This window comes from Halichoeres trimaculatus, unplaced genomic scaffold, assembly GCF_033239565.1.
Source record: "Halichoeres trimaculatus isolate MK-OKI-2021-1 unplaced genomic scaffold, fHalTri1.1 fHalTri1_scaffold_18, whole genome shotgun sequence".
Lineage (NCBI taxonomy): Eukaryota > Metazoa > Chordata > Actinopteri > Labriformes > Labridae > Halichoeres > Halichoeres trimaculatus.
In genome coordinates, this window is record NW_027437196.1 from 9,229,206 (window position 1) to 9,253,937 (window position 24,732).

The 24,732-nt window shown below is 40.3% G+C and overlaps 3 protein-coding genes across 9 annotated transcripts in view; 2 read left to right on the forward strand and 1 right to left on the reverse strand.

Moving 5' to 3' along the window:
• Positions 1-6,134, forward strand: part of asap1b (ArfGAP with SH3 domain, ankyrin repeat and PH domain 1b) — a 76,010-nt gene extending 69,876 nt beyond the window's left edge. For 2 of the 6 annotated variants that reach the window (XM_074693300.1, XM_074693301.1), the window contains 6 exons: positions 1,129-1,197; positions 2,929-3,007; positions 3,179-3,243; positions 3,326-3,867; positions 4,533-4,655; positions 4,776-6,134. In XM_074693300.1, coding sequence (XP_074549401.1) covers positions 1,129-1,197; positions 2,929-3,007; positions 3,179-3,243; positions 3,326-3,867; positions 4,533-4,655; positions 4,776-4,850 — 953 coding nt within the window. In that variant the 3' untranslated portion in view covers positions 4,851-6,134. Of the gene's footprint in view, positions 1-1,128; positions 1,198-1,807; positions 1,970-2,928; positions 3,008-3,178; positions 3,244-3,325; positions 3,868-4,532; positions 4,656-4,775 lie in introns of all 6 variants that reach the window. The other 4 variants (XM_074693298.1, XM_074693299.1, XM_074693302.1 and 1 more) reach the window with 2 other exon arrangements.
• A 1,291-nt stretch (positions 6,135-7,425) lies between these two features.
• Positions 7,426-9,734, reverse strand: eef1a1l3 (eukaryotic translation elongation factor 1 alpha 1, like 3). The gene is made up of 7 exons (XM_074693304.1): positions 9,498-9,734; positions 9,242-9,421; positions 8,878-9,174; positions 8,660-8,810; positions 8,233-8,489; positions 7,927-8,161; positions 7,426-7,844 (listed from the first exon to the last, which is right to left on the reverse strand). The coding sequence occupies exons 1-7, from the start codon at positions 9,639-9,641 to the stop codon at positions 7,744-7,746; spliced, it is 1,365 nt and encodes a 454-aa protein (XP_074549405.1). The 5' UTR covers positions 9,642-9,734; the 3' UTR covers positions 7,426-7,743.
• A 1,982-nt stretch (positions 9,735-11,716) lies between these two features.
• fam49bb (family with sequence similarity 49 member Bb) overlaps positions 11,717-24,732 on the forward strand; it is a 45,494-nt gene continuing 32,478 nt past the window's right edge. The window contains exon 1 of one of the 2 annotated variants that reach the window (XM_074694087.1): positions 11,717-11,933. The gene's annotated coding sequence lies outside the window, so the exon portion shown is untranslated. Of the gene's footprint in view, positions 11,934-12,223; positions 12,322-24,732 lie in introns of those variants that run through there. The other variant, XM_074694088.1, reaches the window with a different exon arrangement.

Genomic DNA, 24,732 nt, shown 5'->3' on the forward strand with positions numbered 1-24,732 from the left:
AGCAGCAGCTAGCTGGGTAAAAAATGTTTAGCCTACAAAGCCTGTGTGCTTGTGCTAATGCTGACAAGCTAACAACTAAGCTGTTATAGTGTTTATAGTTTATTACTGTAAATAATTGCCTTGCAACTATTTACATAAAGGAGTTTTATTCAAAGATTTGAGTAGCAGATATTAGCGGTTACCTGGCTAGTTAATGCTAACATTGTCTGTGGCACATTTGAGGCTATAGCTACCGTGCTCTTCTGTAAACATGGTGTGAAATTGAAGTTTTTAGCAAATAATATCCTTTTTAAACCTTAAAGTAATACAGTTACTACCTAGCTAGCTAGCTAGTTTTAAGCTGGTTATCTATGTAGAATAATTTGCAAAGTCTACATTAGCGAAGCCAGTTAGCTTTACATGGTAATACTAATACTAACATGCTAAAAATTATGTTCTTGTAGTTAAAGCTACAGCTCTTTAAGGAAGTCATTATTAACTTCTAAATAATCATGAAGTGAACTTTAAATATGCTAATTAGCTTTATTGTATAACTACTGCTCTACGTTATTGTGTTACTGCCACTGTATGCAGGCAGCTAGCTAGCAAAACAGGCCAACAACACTGACAAAGCCTGTTTTTAATTTTCATATATTTTTTGGTAAACCAGTAAAGTATTGCTGTATATTAATATGTGTTTTGTGTACTTGTGTTCTTTAGCGTTATGATTACTACAGCCTCAGTTGGACAATTAGCATTCAGCTAGTTAGCCCTCTTTTATCAAGACTTAGATTTCTCGAACTGTTCAGTGACAAAAAGCACTGGAAACAAGGTTGATTTATGCAAAAATAAGATTAAAAGCCCAAATAAGAGGCTAAATGACAAACATGCATACTTATGTAATAACATGCTAGCTCTTCAGATGCTACAGATTAGCAGCTCTCTCATTGGGTGCTGAAGAGCTCGCCTTCGAGGCCAGCTTTACACCATTTTCCTCTCTTTTTCTTTGCTTGCCTCTGGTAAGATTTCATCTTGTTATTTTATTGTGTGGGAGTCGCTCTTTTTTAAAACTGACATACTGTAGATTCTCTCCCACACTCCTCATCTCGCTGTCTTTTCTTTCTCTTTTTTGTTTCTCTATTCTTTCAGCTCCACACTTGGCATTCCTTGGCTCTCATTCGCACTACGCCACACTGGCTGGCACTCGACCATACATCAGTGAATATCCTGTTTTTACGTTCTCCCCCTTACTCGGCTGTGTGCCCCTCATACCAGTTACCCCTCAGTTGTTCTTCCCTTTTACAGCTCAGATTCACAGGCTGGTGGAGTCTTTCTTTACACAAATAATGGGACCATGTAGGCAAGCTGCATCCCCGGTTAATTAATTCTTGCCTACATGATTTTTTTATTTTTATTTCTGGAACCAAGTCCCACCGTCCTTGAGCTGTAAACTCTTAACCACAGCTGATTCCTCTCTGGCTGAGCTCTCTATTAGCTGCTTTTGTCACAACCCGTTAGCAACCAGCTGAGTCCCAATCCACAGAAACAGGCACATTTATGAACAAATTCACCCAATTTAGACACAAAAATGCATCCGAACCCCCAATAACAAGATTTCCTTGAGTTATTTTGCATCCCCGTCTACATTCATCCTTCAAAACCTCCTTCTTGAAAACTCTCCCCATGTTTGCAGCGCCTCTCTTCTTCTCCATGCTTCATCATCATCCTCTCCTCTCCTTTACCTTCTCTGGGGTTTAAGGGGTTAATAGGATGATGTTTTTGTAGGGAGTCCTCATCACCTCATGTGTTTTATGTATCGCTCCTCCAGCTCCTACCCCATCTGGCCCTCCCTCTACACTCACTCCAGGAGGCAGCTCCACCCTGTCCAAGAAGAGGCCTCCGCCCCCACCTCCTGGACACAAACGCACCCTGTCTGACCCACCCAGCCCGCTCTCTCACAGTCCACACAGTAAAGGGGGCTTGACTGGGGGTGAGACGCAAGCCTGAAGCTCAAATATCCTATCTGTCCAAAAAATGCAGGGTTATCTGACAAGATGCTCTCAACTTGAAGTCCTCTTACTGGCTTTTTCCAGACCCCTGCAGCTAAACCACGTCTAGAAAAAGCTTGTTAGAGGAGTTCAGACTGTTTGATAATAACATTCCTAAGCTTCTCATTAGATTTTCTGCCGAATATGTTTTTTCGAAATACTTTTAATTTTGAGTTGATTTCAAAGAAGACGTCTATGACTCTGTGCAGTTTGAAGATTCATTAAATTTAATTACAACTGGACTATTTAATGACTCTCATTTTAAAACATTCACACATGTAATTTTCTGTTACTCAATTATTTTTTACAGTTACAGAATGTTTTGACATCAATCATTCATTCCCTTTAATTTCAGCTGCAGAAACTGAAAGTGATACAGAAAGTCAACCTGAAAAAGCTTCAAACGTATAATTACAGTCACTTTAAAAATGCCACAAGTGCATCATCAGTAATGATGCATTTTTATTTTTTTTAATTTGACCTATTCAACCTGCACAAAGAGATATGACGGGTTATCTTTTGGAGACAGAAGACGACAGGTCAAACACACCTCAGTCATCTTACCTGCAATCTTGTCGCCCCCTCTCTATGTGTATGTTGAGGATATTTTGACTGTTGCTCCACTTTTATCATGTGTCCTCTGTGGTTGTTTTGTGCATTCTGTGTCACCCAACCGCTAATTACAAGATGACACTTTATTGCACAACCCTCAGTTTCCAAATAACACGGGCTCATGGAAAGCTCAGCCAGATGACGCCCCCCCTTCCCCCCTATTTTTTTTTTTTTTAAACCATCACAGCATGTTGAGTTATTTCCACATTTATATTAAATTACTCCCCTGCCTGGCTCTCTGTTATGGTGTTGATTAATCTGTTTGTCGTCATCGATGTTGATATTCTAGGAAGCGATTCCACTCCTCCTCCAGTCAGCAAGATGTCTCCGGTTTCTAACAAGTTTGAAGGAATTCCTCAGCAGCAAAGGTACTAAAGTAAAAAAGTTCACAGTGCAGCGAGAGCTCTGATATTTGGTTTGTTTTTGTGTTTTTTTTTCTTAGGATACATTTGTTTAACCTCTTCTGTGTTTTGTGGGTTTGACTTGGCAAACTTTACAAAACTAAACTCACTAAACCTCATTTGAAAATCTCTTCTAAGCACTACTTCAAGCAACACAAAGTCTACACTTGGTCCAAGGGTTCTTCCCAAACTACCTCAGAAAGGTAAAGTCCCAACCCTGTTTCTATCCAACGTAAGACGTCGAATTGAAGATTTTTTAAAATAACCGTGAACTTCTCCCTCTAGTGGCGTTGCGGAAGATTGACACCATTCACCACCCCTCGATGGATAAACCCAGCCTTCCTCCAGAGGTCTTCCAGAAGTCTCCAACTGCAACTGACACCCCGCAGAAAGCACCTCTGGCAGAAAGGCCTCAGCTCGGAGACCTCCCCCCTAAACCTCAGACATCTGATCACCCCCCAAAACCTGGAGAACTCCCCCCAAAGCCACAGCTCTCCGACCTCCCTCCTAAACCTCAGCTGGGAGATCTGCCTCCTAAACCCCAGCTCAAGGACCTGCCCCCAAAACCCCACCTTGCAGACATACCCCCCAAGCCTGGATCTGTGGAGTCTGCTCAAAGGCCGCCACATGGGGAGACCGTGCAGAGGCCTCAAACGCAGCCTCCGCCTCCACCTTCAACTCAGCCTCAACCACAGCCTCAAGACTCACCATCACCCAATCAGCAGGTGACTATAGGGACCCCAACCCAACCTGCTCCTGAGGACACCAACGGGACCCCGACAGGGACTGCAGAGACTCCAGTGCCTCTCCCGAGGAAGATAAACACGGTATCAAAGTGCCTTTTATTTTCAGTTCAACGTTTTACTAAATAGTTCTGATGATCCAGAAGTTTTGTTTTCCAAGGCTCAAAGAGGGGGTGTCCTGCACAGTTTGGGCTTAAAATTGTCCTTCTGGTGGGAGCACGGAAAAAAAAAAAAAAAAAAAAACACGCTTTTGGATCAGAAAACTCTAATTTCAGCCTCTTTCTGGAACACTTTGTGTTAGGTGCTGTCTCTTTAAGGCATCCTTCTCCATAACCCCTTTCCCTCTGATAGGCCAGTCCTCTGGAGGTCTGTTGGGGAGCTATTTGCAGACCTTGGTGTTTGCTCTGATGTGTCATGAGCAAGTTAGGAGATCCTAATGTGATGATGTCATCCTTTCAGCAAGTCTTGTTAAGATCTCGTGCTAACTGTAGCACGGACTATTACGAGTAGTTTGTAGACAGATTCAGGGATTTCTACTACATATGAATTTGTAGCAGTTTTAAAATTTGCATACTTAAGTATTAACACCCATCATTGTTACTTCAGATCCATGTTTTCAAATATTGTGAAGCATAGTACCCCCTCTTTAAGTTAATTTAAAGAGGAGTTAGGAGTTAGTTTCAGAAACATATTTTTCTGTCGTAATTTGTTATTTACTGTTTTAACTATTTGTTTGTTCGTGTGTCCAGGGGAAGAGCAAAGCCCGCCGGGTGAAGACGATCTATGACTGCCAGGCAGATAATGACGACGAGCTAACCTTTGTGGAAGGAGAAGTGATCATAGTTACAGGGGAAGAGGACCAGGAGTGGTGGGTGAGTACAGCTCCACGACAGCTTTCCTACAGGGCGAACACTAACTGCATTTCAAAATGCACAAACACTGATCCCTCTGTTTAGCTTCTGTTCTCACTTCTTTTACCTCTCTCTGTCCAGATCGGGCACATTGAAGGAGAGCCGGAAAGAAAGGGGGTGTTCCCCATGTCTTTTGTGCACATCCTGAGTGACTGACAGACAGACTTGCACTACGCCTCTCCCTAACTGGGAGGTCCTGTAAATAGCAACAATAACGCCCCTTGTCACATGACAAGTGTCCTGAAGAAGAAAAAAAAATCAAAGAAGAAGAAGAAGAAGAAGAAACCCAAGAAGGCTCATCTAGCCATGGATTCTCATCCATGCTGTACAAAGAATGTGTGTATTCTTCCTTTACCAGTATTATCTTAACCCTATAGCACGGCTGTGAACAAGCCACTCTCAAAACCCTAGCACTTACCTAAAGTCTATGTTTATGCTGTTACTGTGTATATATGTATGTAAATATATATATTTGTGTGTGAGTGTATATACATGTTTTATTGTACAAAACATGTACCATTGCTCTCTCTTCTCTACCTGTCAGATGAGGCTTCAGGGCGGTGGAGTTTGAATTTTATCTGTATTAATTTTACCGGCCCTCGAGTAATTATCAGCTTATATTTCTGGAAAAGGACAAATAAGAAACGGAATGTGAAATAGGTCACGTCACTATTTGTGTCTTGCATCCCTGTTTACCACCAGAGTTGACCGAAAAGGCAGGAGTCTCCCACTGACCTTCCCGCGGTGAAAAGAATTCCATTAAATGTACTCCTTGTTCTTGCTTGCTTTGTGTGTACACGTATTCTGGTTGTTTTACAGTATAGAAACCTGCTGCTACTGTGTGGTGGAATATCAAAGCCTGTGGTTCACTGTAGGTCACTAATTTACTCCTTGTTACACTGTTCACTGTGTGTATGCTCTGTGTGTGAACTCGACGCCATCTCCACAGTCCTTTGACCTCCTCTGTGCATGGTGTAACAATGACTGGAATTGAGTGGAGTGCTGCATTCAAAGACGCTCACCTCAGGGTTTGAAGAGCCACTATTATTAAACAAGCAGGACGATACATAAAGAATCCTGTTGTTAAAGCCACTATTAATGACACGTACAGGAAACTTAAGAGGACATCCTAGCAATAACTTGATTTTCTGACAGGCTACAAGTTCCACTTTAACCTGTGTTCACAATTCAGTGTCTTGTAAAACCTCACGAGCTTGAAATTTTTTGAGTTGAAGTCATGTTGATATCATTCCACATTACTGGATCCAGAACATTTCCAGGTTTGCCTGTGAACCAGAGATGTCTTTTTAAAAGTGGACTTTATATAAGGCTGGATAGCCAGTGTATTTTCACCCCAATCCTCACTGACTTGCAGTTCTCTCCCATGTTAAGGAACAAAACCCATCAACCCATTGTATCATTAAAAGTGCTGTACTTAAACTCTGAGCCTACTCTTTTGTTGTATAGCGATCATGCAGTGTGGTTTTAAGATATGTGTATGCCTACCCTTGGAATTTTAAAATCTCTGGTATGTATGAGAGGAGGACGTGTATTTTTAAGCAGCTTACTGAAAGTACTGTAAGACTCAAGAGTACATTTTAGGACAGCACCCTTTCACATTACAGAGAAGCAATACCACTTATGTCAAATGTGATGAATAAACATAATATGAAAGAAAATGTATGAATTTGTTAAAAGTAGTGACAGCCCATTCTACCACTTAGTCATATGAGTATATAACTTTAGCTGTTAAAGGTACTTTTAAATACAGTTTAAGTGTTATAGCAAACCAGTTACCCTTTATCCTTATAATACCTAACCCTGAATTGTCAGAATACTTCTAAAGTGTAATAATCATACTCTGTCCTAGCTAAGTAATGCCACGACCTCTCTGTACATTTTTCTTCCACTGTTAGCTAGTGGCTAAGCTAGCAGCTTTGCACAAACACTGGGGGGGAAAACGTCTCGCACAGCCCAGCCAAACTGTCTCAAATACGAAAACACTGTACATTTAATATCACTGAAATGACTTGAGATTTTTTATTTCAATCCCAATCAAACTATGAAACGGCAAAACTGAACAAAAACGTCGTTTTTGGTTGCTAACGTGCGAAGCTACTTCAGATAGCATCGCCAAAACTGCGCAGCCAAAGCCTACACAGAACTTTCTCGCTGTAGCGCAAACCAAACGTTTAAACCCCATTCAATGTTTATTTGGGCTTATATTCTTGTAATTCCAGGACCTATACAGCACATCAGCTATATTTTAAGGTGTCGAAGTCATCTCATACACTGTAAATTTGTGTAACTTAACAGCTAGCCAAAGCTACAGCCAGCTGCTGATATGCTAAAGAAACTTGCCCAGCATTGCCCAACATGTACCAGCAGCCAATCTTAAAAACGTGGGAGAGTAGTTAAGTATTAACTTATATTAGCCACAAAATTCAAATCTTCTAGGTTCATGATAACTTTGTCTGAAGCAATATATGGGCTAGATAAAACAGCTTGCTTTTTAGACTGTTTTGAGAGCCATTTTTTCAAAGACCAAATTAAGTTTACAGTTAAAACTCAGACACCAATCTGCTTATATATTTTTATTGATGACCAGGAGGGAGTTTATTACAGAATTTACAAATTTTCTTGTAAGATTGTCATACTGGCTACTCAGTTATTGGGTGCTCCATTTACTCTTTCCATTCATGTACTCTGCTTTCCAAAAGCACATGAGTAAACTCTGCATCAGTGAACAACTTTTTTTCATCTCAACTTCACTTGTAACTTCCAGTCTTTTTAAAGTTATTAATTTTAAACCATCAAGTATGTCTGCATTAAAAAATCTTCCAGACACTTTCAAGAGCAAGTGAACACAAATAAAGCTTTATTTTGTGTCTCAATTCTCATCTAAACCAAAGACCATCATTCTACAGCTTCTTTGGATTTTAATATTAACACAGGAAATATTTTAACATTAAAGACAACATAAATACTTTGTGTCAAATCACAAAACTTAGAAAATAAAACTGTTAGTCATACCAGAATACTGGTAAACTTATTTACAAACTGGAATGTGTTTTGACCCCTGGTCTTTCTCCACTGACTTGATGACTCCTACTGCAACTGTCTGCTTCAGGTCTCGGGCTGCAAAGCGACCTGCAAGAAGAAAAATGACCGTTCTTAAAACACAACAAACCACAATGAGGTTAAGAGTTGTTAAATTAGTTTTGAATCTGACCTAAAGGTGGGTATGTGAAGAAGCTCTCCACACACATGGGCTTTATGGGAACCATTTTGACCGTGGCAGCATCTCCAGACATCAGGATCTGCGGATGGTCCTCCAGCTTCTTTCCTGTGCGGCGGTCAATCTTCTCCTTCAGCTCAGCAAAGCGACAGGTGACGTGGGCCGTGTGGCAGTCCAGGACAGGGGAGTATCCTGCTTTTAATTTCCCTGGATGGTTCAGGATGATCACCTAGAGGGCAGAAAACCCATGTGAGCACAGGAAAAAAAATCATGTTCAAATTTTACACCATGTGAACTCACCTGTGCCTCGAAGCTGCTGACGTCTGATGGAGGATCCTGCTGAGCATTACCAGCGACATCCCCACGCCGCAGGTTCTTCACAGCCACGTTCTTGATGTTGAAGCCTACGTTGTGCCCAGGCAGAGCCGTTTGCAGGCCCTGGTGATGCATCTCAATAGATTTCACTTCTGCTGTGAGCTTGGCAGGGGAGAACATCAGGGTCATGCCAGGTTTGAGGACTCCAGTTTCAATTTTACCCACTGGAACAGTTCCAACTCCTTAGGAATTAAGTGGAAAAAGTCAAACCAAAATCCTGCTGCAAAACACAAGATTTTAAGATGTGTAGTTTTGCTGTTCACCTGTTGTGCCTAAATTTGATTGGAGCTAAATAAAGGTAATAAAACAACTTTGAATTTACACGATTAAAAACTGAGCTTAATTTCTTTACCTCCTATCTTGTAGACATCCTGCAGAGGTAATCGCAAGGGCTTATTTATGGTGCGAACTGGTGGTTGAATAGAGTCCAGGACTTCTAGAAGAGTTCTGCCAGTTGCATTTCCTTCCCGTCGCCTGGCCTTCCAGCCTTGGAACCATGGCATCTGCACAGATAAATCCCATGAGTCAGTTTTTCCACACCCTAACTCACAAACTGAAAAGCGTCATTACCCTCTGAGTTGCAGTGATCATGTTCTCTCCGGTCCAGCCAGAGATGGGAACAAAAGGCACAGTTGCAGGGTCATAGCCGATCTTCTTGAGGAAGCTGCAAACACCTCGCACAACTTCGTCGAAGCGTTTCTGACTGTAAGGTGGTTCAGTCAGGTCCATTTTGTTCACACAGACTATGATCTGCTTCACACCCAGAGTGTAGGCCAGTAAAGCATGCTCTCTGGTCTGACCACTCCTGGACACGCCGGCCTCAAACTCCCCTTTCGCTGCTGAGACCACCAGGAGGGCGACGTCAGCCTGAAACAACATTACAGATGAGAAAACATCATGCTTCCATGAAATAATGCATTTTAAAGCTGCTTACCTGTGAGGTCCCAGTTATCATGTTCTTGATGAAGTCACGGTGCCCAGGGGCATCAATTATAGTCATGGTGTATTTCTGAGTGTTAAATTTCAGAAGAGAGATGTCGATGGTGATTCCTCGCTCACGCTCGGCCTTCAGCTTATCCAACACCCAGGCAAACTTGAAGGAGCTCTTCCCCATCTAAAAAAAGAAATTGCTTTAAGTCACGTTTTCTGACAGCGTGAAATACAGAACATGAGATTTTGCTCTTTTTCACCTGCGCTGCAGCTTTCTCAAACTTCTCCAGTCTCCTCTGCTCTATGCCTCCACATTTGTAGACGAGGTGGCCAGTGGTGGTGGACTTGCCGCTGTCCACATGGCCAATGATCACCAGGTTCACATGAGTCTTCTCCTTTCCCATGTTTTAGAGCTGTCCTGTCAAAGCAGAGAGTTAAATATGTACTTCTTTTACTAAATATCTGTGTTCTTGCTTCTAAATTCTTCTTTCAAATGGGCCTGGCCACCAAACACAGAGTTCTTTTATAAGATCCACCTGGCCTTGTAATCACAGACAGGTGTCCAGCTTGATTAGGCTTAATTGTTGGCTCTGGGTCTGTTTGTGAACTTTGCTCCTGTTTTATACTAGCAGACAGTCCCATGGGTTGTAGATTACCTCCCAGATGATGTGTGGGATTAAAAGCAATGAGGATCATTTCAACGTATCAGAAAAGCTTATCTTATATCATTTATCAGCAACAAGTAAGTTTCAGTCAGACAGTTAAGTCTGGCGATCTCAAATTACATCCAGGTGTGATATGTATAGACAGCTGAACCTTCAACTGCCAAAAAGTTAACCAAAGAAATTATAATTCACAGCAGCATTTAAGGAAATTAACCAACACATTAAAACATTAAAAGAACCACTGATTGTAATATTAAAAATCATCAATTTCAATCAGCACCTTATCCTTGGTAGATCATCTATTTTGACTGTACTGTGATGTTTTATTTTCATGTGTTTTTTTTCTGTGTACATGGATGTGTATGTAAATTGAGGTATAGGCAGGTGATTAATGTATGTATGTATATCAGTATCCAAGGGGAAAATGAGTATTTCATAAATGTTTATAAGATATCATAATAGTGGGAGAATGAGGTTAGGGGAGCTTGTTTTTCATTTATTCACATATTCATTTTTAATTCAACCAATTAACTACTTTATGTATACATGTGTGTATGTGAGTGTTTTAAGGTGCTTGGGTGCCCATGTCTTCAAATATTTTTCCTCAATGCACACTCTCATATGGGCTCAGGTTAGGTGGTGGTTGGTGGGGCCAAAGCATCTGGAAAAATAACCAATAATAAAAAAAAAGACCCCCCCCCCCCCCCCCCCCCCCCAAAAAAAAAAGAAAAAAAAAAAGAAAAAAAAAGAAGAAGAAGCATTGTTTTTTTTTTTGGTAATAAAAAATATTGAAGAAATAGAAGGTCCTACAGCCAGGAACCTTCTGGAGTTGCCAAAGAAGAACTGAGCTATTATGTCCATTTTTTTTTATTAAATACTGCAATTGTTATTTCTTTTAAACTACACAAGAAAACAGACTGAAACTTTCAGTGTGTTTTTGACATTAACAGAGCTGTGCAACCCGCCACTTTGATGAGATTAAGACAAATAACTGAAGAGATAGCAGGGTTTGTTTGAAGCTACTTTGGCTACACTTTGGGGTAATCATTTTGTACCAGGATAAAGACCAAAATATCTGCAGTTGTAAGCTCAAAGTGGCAGGTTGCACATGGGTATTATTATTCTTCAAGAACATTTTGAAGGATGTAGTACTTTTCTCTCTTGCAATTTCTTCTTTAGTGTAAACCTATTGTTTAAAACGCCTCAAAATTGGTGTGGTCAGTGTTTTAGGTGTGGTTCCTCAGGAATTCAGGGTATTCTACTCTAATTCCTAATTTGAAAACTTCAAAGAGTATAAAACATAAAATTTATACAGGACTTACTGAGTGTTGTAAATACAAAATATGTGGTCAAAAGGGCAATTTTTGCAACCTTAAAGTCAGGGAATTCATTCATCAAGTCCCATTTTGTTTAATAATACCTTATTTGTTAAATAGCAATGCCAGGGAGCTTGATATCAAGTGGTATACAGAAAAAAAAATACAGTAATACAATTTGGGTTTAGCCATTTACCAGAAGTAAGCCTGGTAAGTATTAAACCAGCCTCCTATGTAAGTACATTAAAGTGACCCTGGGGTCATAATGGAGGGTCATGCAGCTCACTAGCGCCGCCTAGAGCTCGTTCGGGGGAATACAAACTGGTTGTTGAAAGATACACCGGTAGGACTAACAACCGTTAGTTACCAACGCTCTACCTCCATGAAAAGTAACGGTAGAAAGACAGAAGGTGAGACATATTAACAGGCTCGGTCAGTTTGTAATCCGGTGGAAGTAGCTGTTAGAACACAGTAACGAGTCGATGCTGACCGGGCGGGTGCTCGTGCAGTAACAGAAGGAAGGTGCACAACTTCCCGCCCCGCGCGTAGAGGTGGGTCAAACCGAACTCCCCTCTCCTTTGACGGCCACAGTGACGCGGAACAACCAACCCGGAAACTGCAGCTGCAGCAGATCGCTTTTCTTCTCCTTTCAGCCCGGACGGCTTCTAGCGTGGGATCCAGACGTGGGCTCTAGTGTTTCTCCACGAGCATCAAGGTAAAAGAGAAAAATACTACTTTATTGTGCTTTTTAATGCAATCTCAAACTAGCGACTTCACACTCCACCGGTTGCCACTTAGTCTCGCATGTTTTGAGTGTTAAATTTTCTTCTTTGAAAGGAAATTATTGATGAATCACAAACGTGTAACACGGATTCAAAAACCGTCTATCGTGAAGTTTCTCTAAAATTCAAATACCGAATAGGATTGTTTAAATTTTATTGCTTAAACCTCGACGTAAGCGTTAACTTCCCCTTTTCAGAACAACAGCATGTTTCCAAACGTGGACGTTGGGCTCCTCTACCAGCGAGATTTCTTCCTTTATTTTGCCGAAGGCATTTAATGTTACACGCTTGACCCATATATCCTCAGAGCCAAGTTATCAGGTGTGTTTAGTCGCGGCTAAACTGTATATCCAGGTGATCCATGCAGTTTTAAAGTAAGCGTATGTCTGGGATTAAGAGTGCATGCTTGAGGCAGTAAATGATGCATCATTAAAGCAGCGTTAAAGGAAATGCACACACTGGCAGTTGGAGCATGCTTACAGCTTAATCTCGACTCAGTCGAAACAAAGCATCAGGAGAGATCTCACAACAAGTCTGAAAGATCTGTGGGTACAGAATTTGTTGAAAGATGATTTCATCTGTAGAAGTTGTAATGTATTAATGTTTTATGAAAGTCTATTCACACTGGTATGATCCAAGCAGCATTTCCATGCCAATTTTGGTCATGCTCCATACTGTAACCTTCATTTATTAATATTAGATATGTTAACTTTGTGCCCCAGCTTTTACATACAGGGGCGTGTCCATGCTTTTTCAGTGGGGTGGCCCATCCATTACAGTAACTCATGCGGGTGGCAAATGTAGATGTGTGCATTCACACATGAATGACTAGCATTTCCATTTTGCTTTATCATACCTAGTTACAGCACCGTTTGTTTCTTTTCTTTTTCTTTTTAAATCTCATAAACTAAATGCAGTATAGTGTTTTTTTTTAGTGTTGTTGTTTTCCATGGTGTAAACACATTCACATTTTTGTTATTTTTTGTCACTGCTTTCAAAAAGCTCTCAGTCTGCTGACCTGGCAAAGTTAAGAGGGGCTAGTGGAGTTGTACCGTGTAAGGGCCTGTGTCCACTGGCTGCATTTTTTTCTTTTTTGCAGTTGAGCACCTTTGATTTTAATCTGATATAAATCCAATGCAACTCATAGTTTTTTTTTTTATAATAATAAATTAGCCCTTTTAGAGTTTTTGCATGGTGTAAACACAGCCTCAGTATTTTTTATTTTTGCCACTGCTGTCAAAAAGCTGCTAGTTGTCCATCACTGACCTCGCAACAGTAGCTAACCACAGTCTGTCTTTTCTTTGTAAGGCCTTAATATCCATTTATAGAGATGCTGCTTATTATTTCTTTGACGTATTTTTACACCAACTTTATAAAATTCCACAGAATTAAAGCAAATATGAAACATGAGCAATTTGTTACACATTCATGAGTCATTTAGGGAAGTGGAAGTGCCCTGGGATATCTTTCATAATGTAGCAATGGTGGAGACAGGCCCTAAATCTTCTCAGCTTGATTCTTTGAGGACTCAGAGGCCATCTTTTTGGACACGCCCCTTTTTAATATACTTGCCATAGTTTCCAATAGGCTGACTATTATTGTATTGTCATGTAGTGGAAGTTTCAAAAAAGATTTTCATTAGCATTCCCCACAACCCAACTCAACCACCTCTTTTCTGTGCGATTTCCTTCCCCGCCTAGTTTTGTAGCCTGGGTCTGAGTGAAAGTGGAAGTGAAACAACCAGAAAGCCGGATTTGACGGGGCAGTGCAGCTCTGTTGTGGTTGTGATGCAACGTCTTCTTTAAATTAGTCTCTTAAGTCTCACGCTCTGTGCTTTTGCAGACTCGGCAAAGTCTGCTTGACTCAGTTTAGTCGGCATGTTATGTCAACTGTCACATGATCCTTTGCAGGAAACCTGATGAGATGCCAATCAAAGTCTTTGATTTTTTTTTTTTTTATGAAGAATGCTAGAAGTGATATTTTATTGCCTGTAAGAAAGAGTTTACTCTCTAAGGTGTTTACCTTACCTCACCTTCTAAAAGCATGCTGCACATATTTGCTTGTGTAAACACAGATTTACTACAAGCAAGTGAAAAATAGTCCTCATCCCTCATGGCAAACCCAGCTGTGCAGTGTGAAATAACACCGCCTGCCCTGCAGCTCACTTGTCTTGTCCTCTTTTGCAATTTGTCTTCCTCATATTTGCCTGTGTGCATTCTGAAAGAAGGAAGTATCACCTTTCACTCAATGTAAAGACATTTTCTTGTACAAATGGACCCACATGTCTGCTCTCAGTGTCTGCACTCAGTGTAGAGGTGCAGAGCTGCGGTCTGGAAAGCTGATGACAAATACCTGACTGTAGCCACGGTTGTAAGTTGTGAGACGTGGTACAACTTGTCATGCCGTGCCTCACTCTCTGGTGTGGACAGATTGGATCATATACCTGGCGAGTGAATGATTTTTTGAAGGAATGTACTGTCACTTTCCCTCAGTTTGATTGAGTTGCAGGGAAAAGTTTCAAAATTTACATAAAGGGTGAGAAAAAGAAAAATATGTGGTTTCTGAAAGTTACCATTCAGATTTTTTTTCATCATCCTTTGCTTGTGAAACTACGCTGATACAAGAAAACGGTTCATTGGCAGGGTTTGCTTTCTCGTAAACTTGAGTCCAAAGCAGGTAGAGGCATGTGGATGTATTTTGGCATGACCCGTCCTTAACAATCAACATGATGACAAAGCAAAAAAACTGTGGCTTTAAAATGAATAAATGAGTGTTTTTCCAGCTTTTAATGATGTCCTATATTTTAGTTTTTGCATTTTTTTGCGCTCAAACAAGAAGCACAGTGATCTCTTTTGCCCTAATCTAACCATAAATTCAAATCTTCACTCCCTCATCATGACTCATTTGAAGCCACTGAACCTGTTAACCTCAGAAAACCTCTTATGAGTTTGTTCTCCTGTTTCCTTTCCAGCAAATGTAGGGTCTGGTTCGGACGGCTGCAGAAGCTGCAGCTCGGGTGATGTAGGAGTGTTGAGCGAGTGTAGTGGTAGTTATTTTAATTATTCATCGTTTTTCCAGGAGTCCTTCGAGGACCTTTAGGGCAGAGCAGCATCCACGTTTCTTATGTCACAGGCTTCAAACAGAGCTACATCTGACGTTATAAAAGATAGATTTTGTTTGTTTTGCAAAAATAGCAAAGAAAAAATGTACAGTGGAGAAATGGTGTTCACATTGTGTTTTCTAATCTGCCGTTATTTTGATTGGAAAGTTTCTTTTGACTCGTCTGGTATGCCATAAGTCACCGCGGGGTCCAGGCGCCTCCGTGCAGCCCACTCCCTTAAACACACCCAGAGGCAGTAAGCGACTGGTCTCAGGTTGGGTTACTGCAGTTATTCTTGGTATGACTGCTCACCAAAGCATTCAGTCATACCAGTCATCTCCTCTGCTGTTCTGTTGGAGATCTGTCAGTTTTTGTCACTTTGTGTTGCTCTCATGTCAGTTGCTGTCTTGGTTTCTAGTTGTTGGTTGGACACAGGAACTCTGGTGAGCTTTTGTGGTATGATGTGCAACCAAAAGACGCTTTAGAGAACAGCAGCTGACACCTCTCCAACACTGAGTTGTCTTCAAAGCTTAACCAAAACGATTACAGTTTCTTTACAGTGCTGTAAGGATTGTATCCTGTGTTCATTTTGTATTAGAAAAAGTGAAAAACAGAAAGTTCTAGGTCTCCATACAAGAGTTAAAACTGAACACTTGCTTGTAACATAAAAAAAAAATAACACAGCTGTGTCACAAATTTAGTCTTTTGGATGTGCCTATTCATGCTCTTATTATTTCTGTCAATTAAAAGCATATAGTGATAATAAAACAAAATGTGTTAAACAAAAAAAATTTAAAACAATTTTTTTTTTTTACACTAACTTTTTAATCCACTTTTTTTAACATATAAAACATAAAAATGTAAATCATACATTTACATTCACAAAATATAGCCACATATAGAAGGCAGATTAGTGCCGGTTAAGTGTGTAAATTTACATTTTGTTAAAAAAAAATGATAATAATAAAATAAAAATAGACAAAACATTTCAGAACACATAAAGGAGGCAGACTGGGTCAAAATGTCTTTTCTGAGTTATTGGAGGCAATTCATTTGGTCCATTTTTCTTAAAACTCAGTTTCTTTAAGTCTCAGGGCAAAAGTCAATTTTTCCCATGGTGAAAATCTTCCGTACAATGTCCATCCACTGAGCATGACTTGGGAGCTCAGGTTTGAGCCAACTATGCGTTATTATTCTCCTTCCAGCTGTCAATAAAATTTTGATTACATAATGAGCCTCCTTTTTACAACATCAAAGAAATAGCCTAGGTACAATGTAACAAATGTTGGTGGAGCGTGAATAGATGTCCAAAATGGTTTAATCTGCAAACAGTCCTTGAAAATATGAGTGTGGTTAGCACCCACAGTGCCATATAGCCTCCAACACGTTTGCTGACTAGACAATTGTTTACATTTAATAGATGGTGTAATGAAGAAACAAATAATGTTTTTCCAAATTAAACTCTCTCCATTGGAACTCAATTTATCTTGAGCTATTATTGACTTTCTTGTTTATTTCAAAGTTGTGACTTGAGATCTGTGGGTTAAGTCAACTAAACAGCTTATTATCTCCGCTAGCTTGCAAAATAATTAATCATCAGCCAAGCTAGTTGTTCCATATTTCTATTAGTGAAGGCCTGAATTGTTGTTGTAGCAGCTGAAATGTTGTGTCATAACTGAAATGCAAACACCTGTCAGTTGCTTGGTCTGTAGCTACTGCTACTACTATAATGCTTTACAACCCAGATGTAAACAAGCACAGACGACAGACGACAATCCTGCACAGTTTGGCAGTGTTTTTGAAATTATTATTTGGGCTTTTTCATGCTTTAATCAGATAGGAGGGGACAGTAGACAAAGCAGGGAACAGAGTGTGGGTGGGAAATTACCTGCAGGGAATAGGCTGCACGCGGGCCACTCGCTCAAGGGCAAACCTAAACCTAGACTGCTAGCCCATCTTTGCCACTAGTTTGTCAATATTTTGATCCAGGAAATGGAAATAAATTTGTAAAGAGGCTGTGCCTGGTAAAACATGATATACAACCACTGACTTTGTATTACAGGGACATTGTCTGGGTGACATCACTCTTAGTGTTTCAGATACATGGTTTCCAAGTCTACTGTCATCAGACACCATTTTAAAAAAGCGAACTCGACCTAGCTTGGACTGAGTTTAGCTGAGGCCAAGAGGCAGGCCTTTGGCTCCTTCGCAGACAGCTACAGAGTTTACTCCCTGTCAGTCAAGTTGGCCATGCCCTAATATGGGCATATCTCGTAAGTTTAATAGCTTCAAAAACAACGAGTTAAAGAAAAATTCTTCCCCCTTACAGAGTGCTGTTAGGGAAATGAGCTATTCAGGCTCAAACTGTTTTTGAACCAGGCTGTAAACATGTTTATTTTTGTTCAGCATCCACTTTATACACTTCTGCATTGGCTTCATATTTTATGACTGTAAATTGCCACTTGTATAAAACTGAATAACCCAGCGTTTGAACATTAACCTGCATTGAGGACTGAAGGCTGGTGTGTGTCAGCCCTTATTTCTTTACTGTAACAATGACTCTGAAATAAGTCTTGCACTGCCGAAAAGCCTGTTTACTTCACGTTTAAATGGCCCCTAATTTATAAAAAGCGTGTATTGTAGGGATGAGATGCAGAGCTGTAGGTGGCGCCTTTAAAAAATTGCCAAATCTTCTCTGCTGATGCTAAACATCTAATTCTGCTGTGGTTAATAATTCTGGATTTGTCTATGTTGTTTTTTTTCCTGACAATTTGAATCTTTTGCACACACCACAGCCAGAGCAGAGACCAACTCCCACGGACACAAACACATGGAAAAGCATTGAATGCAGCACTATTGATAATATTGTTTATTTATTATTCATCCTGCAGGCAGTCTGCCAGGTCAGGCGCTGCTGTCTTTGGCTTAATGCGGAGCAGAGCTGTATCGATCGCTCTCCATAGCATATTGCTGTTTGTTCAGATATTTGGATTAACTTCCTCGAAGTGATGCAGCCTGCTCAGCATTCTGCGCTAACTCCATTATCATGACACGGCTTAATCCTGCAGAGCCAGGGACCTCACTTCAGCATCATTTAATCTTTTCAACACTTTCTCCTGTTGCTGTGAAGATTATAGTTTAATAGACTGGCTTTATCTTGTGTTGATGGAACTTTACTGTTTATACATTGATCAGGAAGAGCAATTTGCATGACTTCTGTGTGCTAATCTTGTTTGCATGCTGAGTGCACACTCCATTGCATGCCTGCTCTTGTCCATAAGTAGATCATGGTTGTAATGATGACATACTTGAGTCATTTAGCAGGAGAGGCTGACTGTGTCTTGCTTCTGACTCTTTTTTTCTGAACACATGGGAAAATATCACAAACTGACTTTGAATTTGTAGGATTTGGAAATGCGAGGTGCTGCTGCTGTCTTTAACACTAGTTTGTTGATTAACACACGCTGACTGTTTGTAAAGGTCTCCTCACTGTGCTGATCTGTGTTTTTAGCCATTGGGGGCAGCTGGTAATGTACTTTTGATGTGTGCCTCTGATGTGTGTGAGTCAGAACATGTGCCAGCTTCTGATCCGCAGCTCAGGCGGTGCTGCTCGACTCCAGCATTCCTCTCAACTTTCTCACATCCGTCCTGTGATGTTGGATTATGTGAAGCCCTGAGTGTGCTCTTAATAAGATGAGAGCGCAATTGCATATAACCCTTTTTTTTCTTACCTCCTGCAGGCTAAACTGATGCTTTTATTTGTCGTTTCCTGTATGCTGCAGCCTCTTCTGAATTAATGCAGGAAAAAAAAGCAAAGTGGACTTTGCATAGAATCACTCAGCACACTGTTATAAATAACGCGGCTGGTTCAAAAGGGAAAGAAGCTGTCACTTTGTGTGCCCCTGCCCCCACACCTTTCAAACACACAGAAAAAAACCTCCAGGCTCAGATTTGAGAAAACCTAAAGAGGCCACGGTATGGATCAGGATCCGTGTGGGATTTCCGTGTCTTTCTTCCTGTATCATAAATAAAACTGGTTAAATAATCATTTGAGCCTGTTCTTTTGGTGGAGATGATTTTAGTACACGATGTGAAGCCATGCATGACATCCTCATGTGTGCGCCGACATGTCAGTGGACACATGGAGCAGGGGGAATCACCACAGATGGCAGATCAGCATGCAAGAAATTCAGTTTTTGCATGAAACTGTTGCTGCGCTGCCCCCGCGCCAATCCTTCTGCCTTCTGTATAATGCTAAATCTGTTAAATATACCGCCCTGCTTCATACCATATACTGCCTGTGCATTCATTAAAGCATGCTAAGAATCTGAAAATGTGAAAAATGTAGGGCACATAACCAGAAGCTCATTTGCATTTTCATCATGCAAAGAAAGATACCACTCTGAAATATCTGTCCTCCTTTTCCAGCTACACAAGTTAACAGTTCACTGGTTGTTTCTAATCTAAGTGTAGATTCTTACAGTCACCAGATGATGAATTCTGTAGACTTTGGTGATCCCTTAATTGTAAAGACTGTTGCATTAACTAACTCTTTAAATTACCATTAACTGTCCTGTGTTTTTAAAGCTGTTAAGCAGCCATGAGCATTAGGGATGTATGGGAAGTATTTTCAAAAGAATTTGGTTTTCTACTTAATCAAAGTAAGAAAACACCCGAACATTCAGACAATTACCAAAGCTAAACATTAGCAGGACATGATTTTCAAACATTCAAAGATTTGTTAACTTATTAAAAAACATAAAGCGTAATTAGTATGAATCATTTTGAAAATTAAGTTCTTCTTGTTGTAATACAGTGTTCCTGCAAGATGTCGGGTTTAGCTCATCTTAAAGCTTTTCAAGGCTTGGTTTATGCAACATTTCATCCAAAAGCGCTAAAACGCAGTGAAAAAAAAATCTGTGTTCACACGTAGAAACTAAAACGATAATTGTCAGAAGTGAAGCAACAGATGCACATGTTGTTGAAAGACAGTCAGCAGATTCAGCAGCACAACATGGTAGTCCACAACAATCGTAACAACCCTACTGTTGTGCGCTTGTGCGAAGCAGAGCGTGACATCAGTGTTTCCAGTGAAAACACGGGCTTCGGTTTACACGGCAACGGTGTCGACAGCATTTCTGAAAAACCCACTCTGGAAGCCGTTTTTTAAAGTTTGAGTTTTATGTTGGCTAAAACGTTCAGTGTAAATGCAAGGCTGAAACACAACAAAACTTTTGCTATTTACCCTAAAACTGTTGTCACATAAACGGCCCCTAAGACTGCTGTCACTGCATTAAATAACAGAAGAAGAAGAAGAAGAAGAATCGCAACAATAAAAGCAAAAGAAGACATTAGTGTCACTTGCACAAACCCAAGCTGCAACCTGTGTAGAACTATAAAACCCATGTGGAAGTGCCAAAAACTGCAATTCCTTGAGTGTCCACAAGAGGTCCGAAACCACACAAAACCTGAAAAGTAGATTTGTACAGCATTACTCAACATGTTTCCAGCCTAATCGATAAAATGATTTGGGTCTAAAGAGCTAATTTTTTCAAACTGCACTGACTACTTAGAGCTACAGCCCTGAAATTCGGTGTGTATAACAATCATGCCCAGCCCTTGAAAAAAAAAGTCTCTTATGACTATTGTGATTTCTGAACACGCACTTCGCTATTTGGACCTAAACTTTGTAATTTAGTGATTTTTGCAGTTTTTTTTAACAAACTAGTCCTAGGTTTTTTCACTTATCAACTCCAAACTTGGCCTGAGTATACTAGACACTTTGAAGATCAAAATTATAATTAAGTTTTTATAATCTTTTTTTGGTGTGGCTACGACACGGGCTCAAAGTTTGGCATTTTTAAACTTTGTCCTATCTGCATGAAAATGGACACGCCACACATGTTCAGTGTTGCAGCCTGGACACAGCCATGTCATTATTTTCACCTGAAAGTACAGCGCCCCCAAGTGGCAATGGCCTGAAATTGGGAAAACTTGCGTAGATAGGGTACGTATTTGAATGAACTAGTCCTAGGCTTTTTCTCAGATCAACACCAATATTGGCTTATGTATACTTGACAAACTCTAGATTAAGAACCATGATAGAATTGTTATGATTTTGTCAGACGTGGCCGAAATATAGAAGGTGAATTTTTTATGAAATGTTATGAGTTCATTAAACCTGCGAGTTTGAAATGAAATGAAATGAAAAGTACTACATTTATCCGAAAGGGAAATTCAGGATTTGCCCACACAATGACATGGCTGGCAGTAGCTGTTTTTAAGAGACTCAAGGTCTGTCTCTTCGCCTCTGTTTTTGCCTTGCGCCTACCTCTAGATTCATCTTGCACCTACCTGTACACCTGGAGCCTACCCCTACACTGACCTCACGCCTACCTATATTAGCCCACTCCAAACTCTAGGCTAAGTTTCCAGTATTGCTGCTGTTGATGAGTGGTTTCAGAACTCTGTATCAGTAACAGATGGGTGATGTCACAGAAACTACATTGGAAAATTTTAAAGCCTGTGCTAAAACTTGGCTGTTTTTTTTCCTTACTACTGCAAAACTCTTCATACTGATTATAAATTTGGTTCACAAAAGGTATACATGTTGAGCTCTGACTCTTGGTCCACTTCAGTGCAAATCTGGCTAAAATTGGTATCAGTATTGGTTTCTGACAGTCAATTCAGACTCCAGATTTCAGTAGTGGTATTTCTGTCTGTGTTGTACCTCCCTAATTGTGGACTTGAGCTTATTCTGATTCCCCAATCAATATCTAAAAAAGCCCAACACATCTGTTTTGGCATCAACCCTACTTTAACAAAGGTTATGCTTTTCAGTAATTGCTCACAGAGATGCTGATGCAACTTTTGACCCCGTCCTGAGGCTGTTCTCTGAATCATACATGTGGTACACTGTAAATTGCTCATATGCATGTGCGTGACAATTGGACATGCTCCCCTTTTAAATCCTATTGATTAGCTCAGTGGCCTGCTCCACTCTCACCCTCAGCAGTATGCTTTGCACTCACACACACAGTTTACATCTGGCCCACACATGTTGACCCACATTAATTGAACTCTTCATGTGGTGGAGTCAGTTAAAACTAACACACACAAAAAACACAGCTTCTACAAACTGAGAATGTGAAAACAAATCCATGCGTCTTTGCCACTGTGGTGAGTTCTCACCTGCAAATTATGTGAATGTCGCAGCCTCCAGTTACTGTGTACAAATCTTGTTCTGTTCTGCTGCTACTGCTCATTTTCCTGGAAGTGACAAATCAAAACAAAGGAAATAAGTGTCTGAGACTGCAGGAAGTAAGCAAGTAGGGTTTGTTTTATTGCCTCTGTGAATATGTGGGGATAAAGCAATATCAGAGCAGTCATGCTGTCAAACACAATCCTACTGTTCAGTTGATTCAAGGTTTCTTTTTTCACATGACTCAAACCTTAACATGCAGCTGTTACTCAGCTCCTCGCCATGATGTGACCCCTGTTTAAATGACTTCCTCCAAGTTCTAGCTGGAGCTAATGAAAACACAAATCACCAACCCCCCACAGTGACTCTGGTTAAGTGGGCTGTAGTTTTCCAATTGATTTAATGGTTGCTGGAAGGCAATACACACAAACACAGAGTGCCTTACTGAATGATCTCATCATGTGGGTCTTTTCCCACTGTGGCACTGAGGTGAATGACTTGGCTCCTTTGATCCAGTGTGAGCAACAAGCTAGCATACAAGTGGTTTGAATTACAAAGGGATGGTGTTGTCATTTGCTATAGTCTGGTTGATCGTTAACATCCTTACCAACATCGTTCCAATAAAGAAACATCAAGTAACCTCAGTTTGATTTTTTTTTTTGTTTCACTAATGTAGGCTCTTTAGCCTCTTACGCAGTTAGGTGGACTGATTGGTTTACTTTGATTTGGACTGAAATATCTCAACAAATATTAAAATTATAGAAGGCATTGGTAGAAATTTGGTGACAATCATTCCTCGTCCAAAACATGAATCTTGTCGCCTTTGGAAACCCCTGACTGTTCTTCTAGTGCTTCTTACAGGCTAGTCTGTGTTGACAACTTAGCAGTTTTGTCGCTACATTTAGGAACTCTGAACTTTAGCAACTGTTACCACTACTATGACTAATCCCAAAATAATGTTGTTTTCTTTTAATTCAATTATTATATGCAAAGAACTGTTCCAAATATTGGCTCCTATTTCTTGCTTACCAGGATGATCAATCTTGCTACATGTAGTTAGCAATTGGTTAGCGGGAGCAGCATTGCTACAACTAAACAGTACAGGCTAGCAACCAGTGCGGTTGGTACGCTGTAATGAAACTCTTGAACCCCGAAAAATAAACTAGATACACAACTTGTTACACTTTCTCTTAGGGAACAGATGCTAAGCGAGAAGTGTACATGTAGCATATGAGCTAACTAGCAGGCTAATGTTTAATGTTTCACTTCAGAGCTTCACTGTGACACCCACAATCATGATCATAATACACTTGCTGTGTCTCAGGTCAGAAGCTTCTGTTAGTACACTTACATGAAGTACACAGTGTACACTATGTACTTACTAGAGCAGTGCATGAATTTCTACAGGTTAGTGTTGTCTCAAATTAAACACTGCAATTAGCAGAAATGATTGCACCTTCCACAACCTAGCATAGATAGCATAGCGATCCATGAGTGTGAGAAGTGTCCAGTGTTCCACACTGAACTTTTTGACCATTCTGAGTGTGTAAGCCGAGAAATCAAAGTACACAATGTTTTTCGATACTGTCAGTGTGAATGCACTTCAGCACTCAAAATAGTAAGTGTAAGTACAGGGGTACAGGGTTTGTAAGGATGGGTACCGAATTCAGTACTTTTATGGGTACCAATTGAACTATACCTGTAGTACCAAGAACTGATTTGCATAAAATCAAACGGTACCATGATTGGGTACCTAAACACATCCTTGTGACTGTGAAGGAGTGGAAGAGTAAGCGATTTCCCATGGTGGGCATGAACACAGCATTGCAAGTTAAGATATTGAGAACTATGTTAAATTGAAAAACTTTAATTATTATTGAACAAATTCATATTTAGAACCACATAAACACACAAAAATACCAAAAATTGGTTCTGTTGAGCACCGATATCAATTGCCAGGTATCGGGCATCGGTACCCATCCCTAGTGACATGAGGCTTAGCAACTGACTTTGAGGGACTAACACAGAGTTTTACCGTTATTAAAGACCTAGAAGTTTTATACTTCACACTAACCAGGAGCTGACTGCTATCCCTAACATGGCATGCCTTAAAACTAGGAACCGACGCATGGTTTTTCACAAGTCTTGTTGGAAATGAGAATGTTGGCAGTAACAATTTGTGCCAATTAGCATGCTAGCATTGCTAAGTCCCTTGGAGCATAATATGGCTGTTGACTTTTTTAAAGTTTGTGAATAAAACTACTTAATGTTGATTTCTTTTATCTTTTAGGTACAATTTGAAAATTGATAAGTCACTGTTGTATTTGTGCTACCAGGTAAATTAAACTGTGAAGAACTAAATAAGCATAGATTCATAGAGAAGCACTCGGGCTCAGTTGTTTCCTTTCCCCTGAAATACCAATGTAGTGCT